General features: G+C 39.5%; 1 protein-coding gene across 3 annotated transcripts in view; it reads left to right on the top strand.

Annotated features, from left to right (window-relative positions):
- Window positions 1–13,885, top strand: part of THSD7B (thrombospondin type 1 domain containing 7B) — a 1,246,259-nt gene that overhangs the window by 558,969 nt on the left and 673,405 nt on the right. For all 3 annotated transcript variants that reach the window (XM_044935904.2, XM_025276961.3, XM_045164228.1), the window contains exon 4: window positions 1,785–2,033. In XM_044935904.2, the coding sequence (XP_044791839.2) occupies window positions 1,785–2,033 (249 nt within the window). The remainder of the gene's footprint in view (window positions 1–1,784; window positions 2,034–13,885) is intronic.

The following is a 13,885-nucleotide window of genomic DNA, read 5'->3' as shown; positions in this document are numbered from 1 at the left end:
TCAGTCGTGTCCGACTCTTAGCGACCCCATGGACTGCAGCCCACCAGGCTCCTCCGTCCATGGGATTTTCCAGGCAAGAGTACTGGAGTGGGGTGCCATTGCCTTCTTCTATTGGCTCCCTTAATTTTCACTATTTTTCCAAGTCAGAAATTTGGAAACATTTTAATACTTATCTCTTTTTAAATACATACAAAGTAGCCGTTGCCAAACTCTGTCTGTAGCTGTTGTTCCACCAGGTCTCATAGGCCCAGTTTTGAAAGTCAGTGTTTGAACAGTGTTTGAACCCTTTCTTTGATTTACATTCCTGTCAAAATTATGCTTTTCTTTCATTTGAAGTAATGGATGTCTTTGACTGAAGAAGGGAAATACTAACAAGGTGAAAAAGAAACGAATGTCAATTAATACTTGAATTATTATTATCTTCCTACATGAATCTGACTTCCTCCACTTAAAATTATTTAATACTCAATTAAATCCAAAGTCCTTAGTCCATGACATGAAGCTTTTCCAGACATACTTTTTACATAACTACATTCCTAATATTTGTCCACTTTTCTCTTTGAATTTTATGTGCCCTAAATGTGTCCATTATGGCTTTTACTTTCTCCCATTGGTGTGCTTTTGAATATTTGAGCACCAGTTCTAGTGGGTGAAGGTTCAGAGTAGGGTAGGGGGCTTGATCTGTAGCATTTGCTGATTTCTGTAGTGTAACTACTCTGACCATGGCTAAGTTTAAGCTAGTTACATGAAATCAACTGGCTTGCAAAATTCTGGAAATTTTACAGTTGGTCCTTGTTGAATAGTATATCCAGTTCTAGCATACCACTGGTTCCTATGCCCACAAATTTTACCTCAAGGCTTCAAATATGCTACTTATTTGACTTAATTTTAAGTCTTCTTTCTGTGCCTGAGAAGTTCCCATTGATTTTTTAAAGTGTGTTTCAGATGTCCATCCGTTTTAGAATTGCCCCCCTATCTTTACCCCAGCTTTCCTGTGTGGTCTATCACTGCCTCATTAGTTTTTCTCTTCATCATTGGAAATGATTTTATGTTGAGTTGACCACATTATCATATCTTTTTATTTATTTATCTGTTTTCCAATTACATTGTTAGCATTTGAAAGCGCTTCAGTTTTGCAGATGAGAAAATTGATGTGCAGAGCCTAACAATATGGGGAAACATAATGCCACGTTTGTTTATTTTTAATAGACCAGTATGTAAAAGAATGGACCGATTAATAATCAAAAGCTTACATTTACTTTTCTGTGACCTTACACAAATGATTTAGCCTTCCTGACCTTAAGTTTTCTCATCTACAAATGGACGTAAAAACAGGTAAACTCATGAGACTGTTGTAAGAAAATGCCTGTGAAGCACAGTGCAGTATCTGACACTGAGGAACCACTGAATAAAGAGGAACTGTAGGCTGTGTCAGAAAGTGCAGGCACATGAGAAGAACCTCCATTATTTCGGAGGATGCTTTGGACAAGGTACACGATAGACTCATCTTACTTATGTGTCTTGTGAGAGTGAAACATTGTAACTTCACAGTTTCAGATGAAATCCAGTGTTCATTCTTAACATGTAAGATCTTCAATAGGTTTATCATGATGCCTCTAACATTAAAAAAAATTTTTTTTCTCTTACTTTAGAGCTTATCATTAAAACTTGAAAAACCCAGGTTTCAGGTTTGTTTGTTTGCTTTTAATCCAGACTAGGTGCTTCATAATGTGATTGCACTCTCTTAGCCCATGGTCTGCTGTTTTCTGTTTCTATTCCTTCAGCCTTTGCATGCAAGATTCCTTCCCTTTGACTGTCCAGTCCTGCATCATGCCGAAAGACTGTGAAACCACTGAGTGGTCTTCCTGGAGCCCCTGCTCTAAGACCTGTCATTCAGGGAGTCTCTCACCAGGATTTAGGAGCAGGAGCCGCGATGTGAAGCACGTTGCTCTTGGAGATGGAAAGGATTGCCCTGAACTTACCGAGAAAGAAGCCTGCATTGTCGAAGGAGAGCTTCTGCACTTATGTCCCAGGTATTGTGCATTCTTTGGCATGAGTGTTCAGTTCTATATAATCTGAGTTTATGTGATACAGACATGTTACCGATCACTATAGCTGTGTCCCATACTTGTCGAGTCTTCACTCAGTGCAAAGTTTCATATGAGGCAGTAGAATGCAATGGGGTTAGGGCATAGGCTGCGTTGATTCCCTGGCCTCCAATCCTACTTCTGAGACTTTCCAGTTATGTGCATTTTGGCAAGTGAGTTAAATCTAGTGCCTCAGTTTGCTCTTCTACTAACTGTATTCACTTCATCTAGCACCTGCCATAGCATAAATGTTTAATAGCCATTAGTTATCATTACCTCATGTGCCAGACCTAATTTTTCTGATAATCTAAGAAGTCATTCATCAGCATCTTCATTTTGTAAATAAGGCCATTGATGCTCAGAGACATTAAGCAATTTCTGAGGTTACATAGTTAATGAATGACAGCCCCCTGATTCTAATGACACTCTTTCTCTGAAATTCACTGCCACCCTGGGGCACTCTTTCTATTTCAGGTCCCTAGGGAAATGGAAAATGCTGGAAACGGGTTGACACAAATTAATAGCTAAATAGAAGACCTTGATATTGGTTTTATTTTGCCTGATTGTGCCGCCTTTGGTGAAGACCCCAGTGTATTTTCATCTGGTTGTTGGCTTACAATGGACTCAGTCTGATAATGATAGAAGTTGTGCAGAAGTCGGTTGTGGATGAATTTGTGATAATTCCTGCTGCACGGCTGCACTGAACTATATCTTAAGTCTGTAGCTATATTAGATAGATCTTTTCTAGTTTCTTATTGTATCTAAGATTTGAGACCATTTCCTCAGTGAAACAGTGAAGCAAAACATAACGTACTGTAGGAATTAATCACCTGGGATATGTGAAGTATAAGCAGGTTACAGACTCACCTGGTGTTGTTGATGGGCCTGGCTATTCCTTATACTTGAAGTTGTTTTGTGGAATTTACTCGACGTTTAAATGCTCTTTTGATGAATTTGTGGGGGAGAAAGTGTTCTCCCCGTCCTACTCCTCCGCCATCTTGGCTCCTCTCCCCCTATTCCTTATACTTGAAAGAATGCATGTGAGAGGAGGGCAGAGGTTGGGGAGTGGGGTATCGCTGAGCAAGTTCCTCTTTTCACATTCTTGGTCACACACTTCTTCCACCTCACCATATAAATTTGGGTTAATTCAACATACTCCTTATATAATGATTGTTCATTTTTTAGTAAGATGACCACTTATATTTACATCATTTCTTTCCTGAAAAAGAGAGAAAGCAGATGCAGTTCCTGATTCTTGACAGGTTAACCTACTGTCACAGAATCCTTCCTAATTGTATTGAGCATGTGTTCAGTCTTTCAAGACACTAATTTTGGGGCAAAGCATGAGATTGGAAATAAAACCTGAGGTCTCTGTCCTTTTTGAACTTGGATAGACCTTGGGTTAAAATTGTATACCATTACTTTTTAGCTGTATATGTTTGAAAAAGCTATACAACTTCTTTAAGACATTCCCCTCATCAATAACATGTGTCTAAATATGCTGCCTGTGTTGGAGGTTTAAGAGCTGCAGACTAGCACTGTCTATCCCACTGCTTAGCACATAGGAGGTACTACAGGTGAACTGATTCTTATTGTTATTTTCAGGTGGGTTCATTTTCCCCAGTAAGAGAATCTCCTCTTGGAAGGCATACTGTAATGAGTTCAATTCAGTTGCTCAGTAGTCTCTGACTCTTTGCAACCCCATGCTGCACTGCAGCATGCCAACTTTCCCTGTCCATCACCAGCTCCCAGAGCTTGCTCAGACTCATGTCATCCAACCATCTCATTCTCTGTTATCCCCTTCTCCTCCTGCCTTTAATCTTTTCCAGCATCAGGGTCTTTTCCAATGAGTCAGTTCTTTGCATCATGTGGCCAAAATATTGGAGCTTCAACTTCAGCATCAGTCCTTCCAATGAATATTCAGGACTGATTTCCTTTAGGTTTGACTGGTTTGATCTCCTTGAAGTCCAAGAGACTCTCAGCAGTCTTCCCCAATACCATAGTTCAAAACCATCAATTCTTCAACACTCAGCTTTATAGTCCAGCTCTCATATTTATAAATGACTACTGGGAAAACAATACCTTTCATTAGATGGACCTTTGTTGGCAAAGTAATGTCTGCTTTTTAATATGCTGTCTAGGTTGGTCATAGCTTTTTTTTTTTTTTTTTTTTTCCCCCAAAGGAGCAAGTGTCTTTTAATTTCATGGCTGCAGTCACCATCTGCAGTGATTTTGGAGCCCAAGAAAACAAAGTCTGTCACTATTTCCATTGTTTCCCCATCTATTTGCCACAAAGTGATCGGACCGGATGCTATGATCTTACTTTTCTTTTCTTTTTCTTTTTTTTTTTTGATCTTACTTTTCTTAATGTGGAGTTTTCAGCCAGCTTTTTCATTCTTCTTTTTCACTTTATCAAGAGGCTCTTCAGTTTCTCTTCACTTTCTGCCATAAAGGTGGTGTCATATTCATATCTGAAAGTGAACGTGAAAGTGAAGTCGCTCAGTCGTGTCCGAATCTTTGTGACGCCGTGGACTGTAGCCCACCAGACTCCTCTGTCCATGGGATTCTCCAGGCAAGAATACTGGAGTGGGTTGCCATTTCCTTCTCCAGGGTATCTTCCCAACTCAGGGATCGAAACCAGGTCTCCCTCTTTACCCTCTGAGCCACCAGGGAAGCCCATATCTGAGGTTATTGATATTTCTCCTGACAATCTTGGTTCCAGGTTTTGCATCATCCAGTCCAGCATTTTGCATGATATACTTAAATAAGCAGGGTGACAATATACAGCCTTGATGTATTTTTCCCAATTTGAAACCAGTCTATTTTCCAATTTGAAACCAGTTCATTGTTCTGTGTCTGGTTCTGACTGTTGCTTCTTGACCTGCATATAGATTTCTCAGTAGGCAGGTGAGGTGGTCAGTATTCCCATCTCTATAAGAATTTTCCAGTTTGTTGTGATCCACACAGTCAAAGGCTTTGGCATAGTCAATGAAGCAGAAGTAGATGTTTTTCTGGAACTCTCTTGCTTTTCCTATGATTCAACAGATGTCGGCAATTTGATCTCTGGTTCCTCTGCCTTTTCTAACTCCAGCCTGAACATCTGATAGTTCTTGGTTCATGTACTGTTGAAGCCTTGACTTGGAGAATTTTGAGCATTACTTTGCTTCTGTGTGAGATGAGTGTAATTGTGTGGTACTTTGAACATTCTTTGGTATATTATCTATTCTATAATAACTTAATAGAATAGAAAGTTATTCTTCTGAGTGATTTGAAGATTATTTTTTTTCCTTATGGAGGCCTAGTTTAGGAAGATTCTCAATGTTATGCTGCCAGGAATAGAATCTGAGTTAAATGATAACTTCACGTGTGTACTTTTTCCCTTCATCCTTTTCAAGGAATGGCTGATGACCTTCTCCTGATATTTTCAACAGTTTTTTGAGTTATAAATATCCTCCATTTTTCTCTCTTTTTTTGTCAATAACTATGCAATTCTCTTGTAAGAGTGGTACCTCCCTGAAGATGTTGAAGAAGTTGAGTTGTATCTTGAGTTGTATCAACTTCGTTAAGCATGACTGCCTTTTATTGAGTATATGGTTTAGGTCAATAAATTTATGAGAGATGTTATAAAGATTATTTAGAATAATATGACGTTTATCATCTAAATGGGACATGTTTAATTGTAAAAAGTGATGTAAATTGGTATTGTCTCTTTTGATTCAAGTTGAAGTCCATTTGGCTTCAAGGTCAGTGATCTTTTCAATACCTCACACTGACTCTAATGTTAGTGAAGACATACACCCAGATGAGGGTATAGATACACATATATGTGCATTCATACGTGTTGTTTTTCCCAGCATAATACCATGGAATGGTAATACTTCAATATGTTCAGTTCAGTTCAGTTCAGTCACTCAGTCGGGTCTGAGTTGGATCTTTGTTCGCAAAGTAATGTCTCTGCTTTTTAATATGTTGTCTAGATTAATGATAGCTTTTCTTCCAAGTAGCAAGCGTCTTTTAATTTTGTGGCTGCAGTCACCATCTGCAGTGATTTTGGAGCCCAAGAAAACAAAGTCTGTCACTGTTTCCATTGTTTCCCCATCTATTTGCCATGAAGTGATGGGACCAGATACCATGATCTTAGTTTTCTGTATGTTGAGTTTTAAGCCAACTTTTTCACTCTCCTCTTTCACTCTCACCAAGAGGCTTTTTAGTTCTTCACTTTCTGCCATAAGGGTGGTGTCATCTGCATATCTGAGGTTATTGATATTTCTCCCGGCAATCTTGATTCCAGCTGTGCTTCATCGAGCCAGGCATTTCACATGATATACTCTGCATATAAGATTTATCCAAGATTAATTTCTAGTTTGAGCTTCATTTAATTGAACCTTCACATCAGAAAACAGGTCTTGACAAAAAGTTCATTGGAGGTTAACCTGGGCCTCTAGATCTGCTGTATAGAAATGTTACTGAGTATGACATTTTCTAAAAACCTTCTCAAATAGTGAATTTGTAGGAGATAGGAGTCTTAGAAAATTCACCAAATACCAACCAGTGTTCTCTAGGGAGAATAATGTGTTTACTAATGATTCTAGTTGGTGGTGGGGAGGAGCACACTTAAATAACAACAACAAAATTAACATTGGCTGACATTCTTATTTGTCCGAGATCTGAGCTGTGGCCTCTGCCTCAGGAAGGCATAAAGACTGTGTGTTAACTTTTGTTTCTAGTTTGACACCGGTGATTAAAATTCATCGTGAACAAGGGAAATAGAAACAAAAATCTCTTAAGGATCAAAAATGTCCATTTCTCCTTTCCCAGAATTCATGAGCACTTCATATATATCAAGAAATTTAATTCGCCACCCTTCTCCTTAGTAGGAAAATGTCCTCTCTTGGAATGTCACTTGGTTTTACCCTTCTACCATCTTTGCTGTAAGAGATGTTTTCCTTTGTTCAATAAATATACTCTTAAACTCTTGCCATGTGCCAAGCACTACATTAAATGTTTGGGATACCTCAGAAAATAGATTGGACAAAGTTCCCTTCCTCTTATGGGACCTAAATTTTAGTGAAGATATACTAAATAAATGTAATAAATAAAATAAACTATATATTTTTTGTATGAAATATAGAAAAAATGAATCATTAGAACAGGGCAAAAATAGAGACTTCTGGAATGCTGTAATGGGGGTCAGCTCAGGTTATAGAATTAAAGAGTGTCATTAGAGAAACTTCCTTTAAACAAGCAGGATCAGGGACTGGGGTTTGGAGGAGGACTTGAAGGAAGTGAGGAAATTAGCATTTCAGTTAATGAGAGGAAGAATATGTATTCTAAGAAGAGATGAGTTAGAGATGTGTTTACTTCCTACTTCCTCCAATAATAATACTGTTTACAATGGTTTTTAGTTGTATAGTTCAGGGGCTACTCTTTTCACTAGCTAGACTCCACTAATCAACATTTTCACTTGAACACTGTGAGTGCCAGTCCCTAAGGCATGAAAGCAATTGTGACCAAGAAGAGCCCCTGCTAGAAGAGCTCCCTGACCCTGAACATTTTGGAGATTCCTTGAAGCATAGAGCATAAGTTAACCTGAAAGGCTGAGGCCAGCCTGTGTTAAGCTAATTTGGGAAACTTTATTTATTTATTTTTAACTTAAATTTATTTATTTTAATTGGAGGCTAATAACTTTACAATATTGTATTGGTTCTGCCACACATCAACATGAATCCACCATGGGCGTACATGTGTTCCCCATCCTGAACCCCCTCCCACATCCCTCCCTGTACCATCCCTCTGGGTCATCCCAGTGCACCAGCCCCAAGGATCCTGTATCGAACTTTAGAACAGCAGTTGCTACTTGAACAACCGGGGTTTGAAATGTGCAGGTCCTCCAAGACACAGACTTTTTTCAATACTAAATAATACAGCACTACACAATCTGAGGGTGGTTGATTTCATGGACAAAGAACCTTGGATACAAAGGGTGGACTAACAGACCAAATTTTCTGACTATGTGGAACATCATCACCCCTAACCTCTTATAGTTGTTCAAGAGTCAACTATATAAGGGAGTTAGCAGTATAGCTTTAAGATCTTTGTGAGAGAAAGTGCTTAAGGCTACTTTCACAGAGTCGTACACGACTGAGCAACTAACACACACACTCATGTACACACACATATAGCCTTAAGTTTGTTTTCAAAAGGATGCTATTTTCCCATCTATTTGCCATGAAGTGATGGGAACAGAGGCCATGACCTTCATTTTTTGAATGTTGAGTTTTAAGCTAGCTTTTTCACTCTCCTCTTTCACTTTCATCAAGAGGCTCTTTAGCTCCTCTTCACTTTCTGCCATAAGGGTGATGCCATCTGCATATCTGAGGTTATTGATATTTCTCCCGGCAATCTTGATTCCAGCTAGTGCTTCTTCCAGCCCAGCATTTTGCATGATGTACTCTGTGTATAAGTTAAATAAGCAGGGTGACAATACACAGCCTTGACATCCTCCTTTCCCAATTTTGAACCTCTGGTTACTGGATGCCATAAGAAAAGGCAGAGGACACAGACAACTGGGACCTGACCTGATGCTACAACAGCTATGACTCCAGACCCTCTGTACTTTAAGCATAGAGCCTGTTCTGGCCGAACACACTGTAACAGACAAGAATACTGAAAAATGTCAGCATCTTTCTTGGAACTGACACCTTGGATGACCTACCAGCAACTTCCACAATCTCCCCAGGAGACAACAGCTTTCACACTGAAATGACTGTTGTATTTCTTAAATGTTAATTTAACATTTAAAATTTAATATAAGTATAAGACAGTGCTGTTAAAAGGTAACAGTGACCACTATAGAGTAAAACTTTTAAGAAGATCTCTAGGCAGACACTGTATGGCTGATATTTTACATAGAGTGTGTGAATTACTGCCCAGAAAAAACAATTTCCTAAACATTGCTTCAACACTCTGGTCTGACACTGAAAAATATGGGGCCTCATAAACTGTCTCTCCTTACCTCTAGTATGTGTTAATTTATCTCTGTTTTGGGTGAACTAGAGATTCTTCGTAAAAGGTCTGTCTGTGCAGACTCTGAGAGGTCTATGTGGGTCTTCTACCCACTTTGATGTGCTTTTAAAACAACCTGCTGTGGCCAGGCTGTTCCTTCCTATTTTCTCTTTAAGGTATTTAACCTCATTTTAAGTTTTATAGATAAAGTTATTTTTCCTTGAGAAAACTCTGGGGATCAATTGATGACTTTTTTTTTTTTTTTAAGATGACTGTTAAAGCCAAGTAATGGTGCCAAGAGAAGGGATGGTGGATAAAAGTTGGCTTAGTATTTGGCTTCCTTTGCCCATTGGAATGAAGTGAGTGTTAGAAGAGGGATGTTGTGTCTTGAAGAGATGTTTGTTCAACACCTGCTTAGCCTTCACTGTGCTGATTGGTGGAAGACTCAGGAAATTTCAGTCTGTCTTAGTTTATTGATTTTAAGAATCTTGTATAATACTCTCATTAAAAACTAGCACGTCTTCAAACCTTATAACTATGTTCTTTAAGAGTGTTTAATAGTTGGTAATGTTCCCATAACTCATCCCAAACATATAGATTTTTTGTTAGTTTTTTTTATTTCTGCCTCTACTTCAGAGTGGGTAGCATCTATAAAAGTGCCTGGCTTAGAGTAAATGCTCAGCAGACAATGGATAGATCATCAAATGTAGGGCAGTTCCAGAACAATTTTATGCACAGGGTGCTTTATTCTATGCTGATACTTAATATGACATGTGTGAATAATTCAAGTCAGTTTGTCTAACAGGCATCTGAAATTGGCTTCATAAAGAATATTCAATATGGACATCTCCCCAGGGAAGGAATGAACACACAGAATTGTAAAGTGGTCCCCAGTGGCTGCCTTGCTTTTGCTAAGTGTGTCTGGATTTCCAGAAAAGAAGTTTCTGTCATCATTAGTTATAAGAGTAGGTTCAAGAAGGGTGAGAAATGAGATCACAATTAGTGTCAGTCAGTCTTGTCTGACTCTTTGTGGCCCCTTAGACTGTAGCCCACCAGGCTGCTCTGTCCATGGGATTTCCCAGGCAAGAATACTGGAGCGGGCTGCCATTCTTTCTCTAGAGGATCTTCCTGGCCCAGGGATTGAACTTGGGTCTCCCATATTGCCGGTGGATTCTTCATTTGTAAAAGTCTGACTTCTGGAAAAGAAGGGCACACACATTGCCTACCACATCTACTGATCTTTTCCCATTGATTGTCTACCATAGTAACACCTTGCACATAATAGAAGCTCAGTCAGTTCAGTTCAGTGCAGTCGCTCAGCCCTGTCTGACTCTTTGTGACCCCATGAATCGCAGCACGCCACGCCTCCCTGTCCATCACCAACTCCCGGAGTTCACTCAAACTTATGTCCATCAAGTTGGTGATGCCATCCAGCCATCTCATCCTCTGTTGTCCCCTTTTTCTCCAATAAATGGTGGCTAAATGAATTAATGAGTTCTTTAAGGAAGCTTTTTAAAATTGTTTTAATCAAGCAGCTTTTCTACAGCACTTGAGGAGTAAAGGGGTCATGACCTGGAACCTCAGGAGAATCTGTTTGGGAAAGAAATAGCAGTTTCAAAGAATCTGTAAATTGTTTCAGCAGAAGGAGACTGATGCTTTTTTATTGAGTCCATCTTTTATTGGTGCGTATTTTTTCATGAGTCCCTGTTATGCCACTTTCAGTTCTCCTGGATGGAAGATTTGCTCCCCTGTTAGTGTAAGAAAGTTAACACATTGCTAAGTGCTGTGCGTAGTGATAGAAATCTATTAATAATGCATACATGGAGTTTGACTGGCAAAGTCATCAGCCGAAGAGCAAAGAGCTTTGCACTTGAGAGTAGCTTACCATAATCAATAGTCCCACTCTATTCAATAAAAAATTACTAGAGCGTAAAACACATAAAGCTCGATCAGTTCTCTTTATTTTGGTTGTCTGTTCAGCAAAAAATGACAACTTAATTCTTTTCTAAATGCATTTACAATTTTAAAAGGACTACAGACATTATCATAAATTAGTCATGCTGCAGTACACGGATTTTTAATATACACACATTTAATTTGAATATATTGTGCTAGGGTTTCAATTCCAAGAGTGTTTGCAAAGCTATATGTGCTTAGTCAAAACACGACCATTCACTAATGCAATTATTCTTTCAATCTGTCATTGTTAGATCACTGAAGATTCTATTCCATGTTGCTTTGCTTTAGATCTAAGCCTTTATAAGGAGGAAAGAAATCCACACTTTGTAAGCAATTCTAAGCCTTCTGAAAGTGACAAAGCATGCATTCTAAAGGGCAAGGGTTGCTATAAAACTCTGATGGTCTTGCCATACTACTGCTATTAAAATCAGTTTATGTCACCTTAGTAGGATGAAAGTCTTTTTAAAATAGTCACTAAATGTATGTACTTTTCTAATTTGACTTTGCTAATTTAGAATGTCTATATTCCTTGCTTCAGAGCAATGCATTCATTCCTTACCCCTTCTAGCCTTCTCCCATAAATTTGGAGAATAGTTTGAGTACAGGTTTCCTAGGGTTAGACAACAGTACTCTCAGGAAGACAAGCTGGCTACCCAGAGGATGAGATTTCCAGGCCTTGGGGAGCTTTTTCTAATCCAGAAATTGTCTCCGCTATTTCTTTGTGGAAATGTGTATGCCCACCACTAGAGATTTCTTTCTTTGGTTTAATCTTGATTTCTTTTTGTAAATTGCATATACCTTTTCAGAATGATGAAATATTTAATAATAACTCTTAATATGTGGAGCTTCCCGGGTGGCCCAGTTGGTAAAGAATTCGCCTGTCAATTCAGGAGACACAAGAGACCTGAGTTCGATCCCTGGGTCGGGAAGATTCCCTGGAGTAGGAAATGGAAACCCACTCCAGTATTCTTGCCTGGAAAATTCCATGAGTAGAGGAGCCAGGAAGGCTACAGTCCATGGGGTGGCAAAGAGTTGGACATGACTGAGCAAGCACACATGTGTAACTTAATACGTATCCTGTGAATACATTTATTGACCATTTCCTAAGAGTAGACTTAAATTATGGGGGACATATGAAGAAATTGGCCAGTGAGTTCCAGGTGTGGGAGACAGCTTCAGAAAGCAGAGTATAGCAGTGGAATTCAGGTTCTATTCATTTACCTGATATCTGAGTTCTTGTCCCCTTTCCTGGGCTGTTTCAGGTAAGAATTCAGTGCCAAGAAATTGTGCTACTAGTACTTGGGGCAAAGTAATTTGGAGTCATTCTTTTTTTATTTATTTATTTTATATGGCTACACCTGGTCTCACTTGTGGCATACAGAATCTTTGGTCATGGCATGCAATCTCTTAGTTGAGGCATGAGGAAGCAAGTTCCCTGAAAAGGGGTTGAACCTGGAACCCCCGCATTGGGAGTACAGATGTTTAGCCACTGGACCACAAGGCAGGTTCCTGAAATTATTCCCCACTCCTCTCTTTCTCTCCCACTAGTGGTTAGTTGCTCAGTCGTGTCCGACTCTTTGTGATCCCATGGACTCTAGCCTGCCAGACTCCTCTGTCCTTGGGATTTTTCAGGCAAGAATATTGGAGCGGGTTGCCATTTCCTTCTCCAGGGGATCTTCCTGACCCAGGAATCAAACCTGTATCTCCTGTGTCTCCTGCTTTGAAGGCAGATTCTTTACCCACTGAGCCATTGGGGAAGTCTTCTCCTACCCACATCTAATCATCAGATGGCTGTCTCCACCTTCACAGAATATCCAGAGTCTGATCACTTCTCATATTCACTGTGAGTGCCCCAACTGAAGCCTTAGCAGCATGTTTCCTAGAGTAACACATGCCTCTAAATTTATCTCCCTTCTTCCACTCTCCTGTAGTATGTCCTTCAGTCAGTGGCCAGGATGACGCTTTCACCGGCCTCAAAACTTGACAGTGATTTCCTAGCACATTTGGAATAACACTCATAGTCCTCCCTCTGTAGCCTGGCCCCTGCCTGCCTCTCCCTCTTTCTCCCTCCTACCTTGACCTGCTTGTTCCAACCACACTGGCTTCTGAGCTTTCCTACAAAGCGCAAAGCACTCGCCTTCCCTGGGACCTTTGAACATACTCTCCTCTAGAATGCTTCTTGTCCACCTCTTCTTGTGCCCACTGCTTTATTTTATTCAGCATTCTTCAGGCTTTCCTGATACAGCATTGAACTAGCTCTCCTCATCCCTCTCTCTCTGATGGACATGTTATCTGATGCCGAATTCTGTTTTGGTTCATTTCTGTCTGTCTACCGCACTAGAAGCTCATCTCTTCAGGGTCAGGGGCTTTGTCTTGATCATTGTTATTCTTTTCTATTGTCTGAATCCATCCTTGACATATAATTAGAGTTCAAGAATTACTTCTTAAAAGAAAAAAGGAATAAATGCATGGTTGATTAAGTGATTTGCTTACTATTGGGCAGGCTTATTTCTGTTCCTAGAGAGTCCTACTTTTAATTCCTTTCTGCCATCCATCTCGCATACATACCTTAGCATTGATTGAAATATTCTTAACACAAGTTATTTCCCTTGGGTATTCAGTATATAAGTGGCTGACAGTGTGACATCTCACTAATGGTGAGGTCATTGGAATCATTTTCACATAAAAGATTGATGTCAGGTTTCCCTAACACTCATGGTAACCAGGCAGCAAAATGGTGAGTTTGATTTCAGGGCCTTGAAAAGGTATTAGTCATCAGAAAATTGTCATTTCAGCATTTTGTGGAAACTTGAATTTTTACAGTTAGATACATT

Source organism: Bubalus bubalis, chromosome 2 (genome assembly GCF_019923935.1).
Source record: "Bubalus bubalis isolate 160015118507 breed Murrah chromosome 2, NDDB_SH_1, whole genome shotgun sequence".
Lineage (NCBI taxonomy): Eukaryota > Metazoa > Chordata > Mammalia > Artiodactyla > Bovidae > Bubalus > Bubalus bubalis.
Note: the sequence above shows the minus strand (reverse complement) of the source record. Positions and strands in the feature narration are given on the sequence as shown.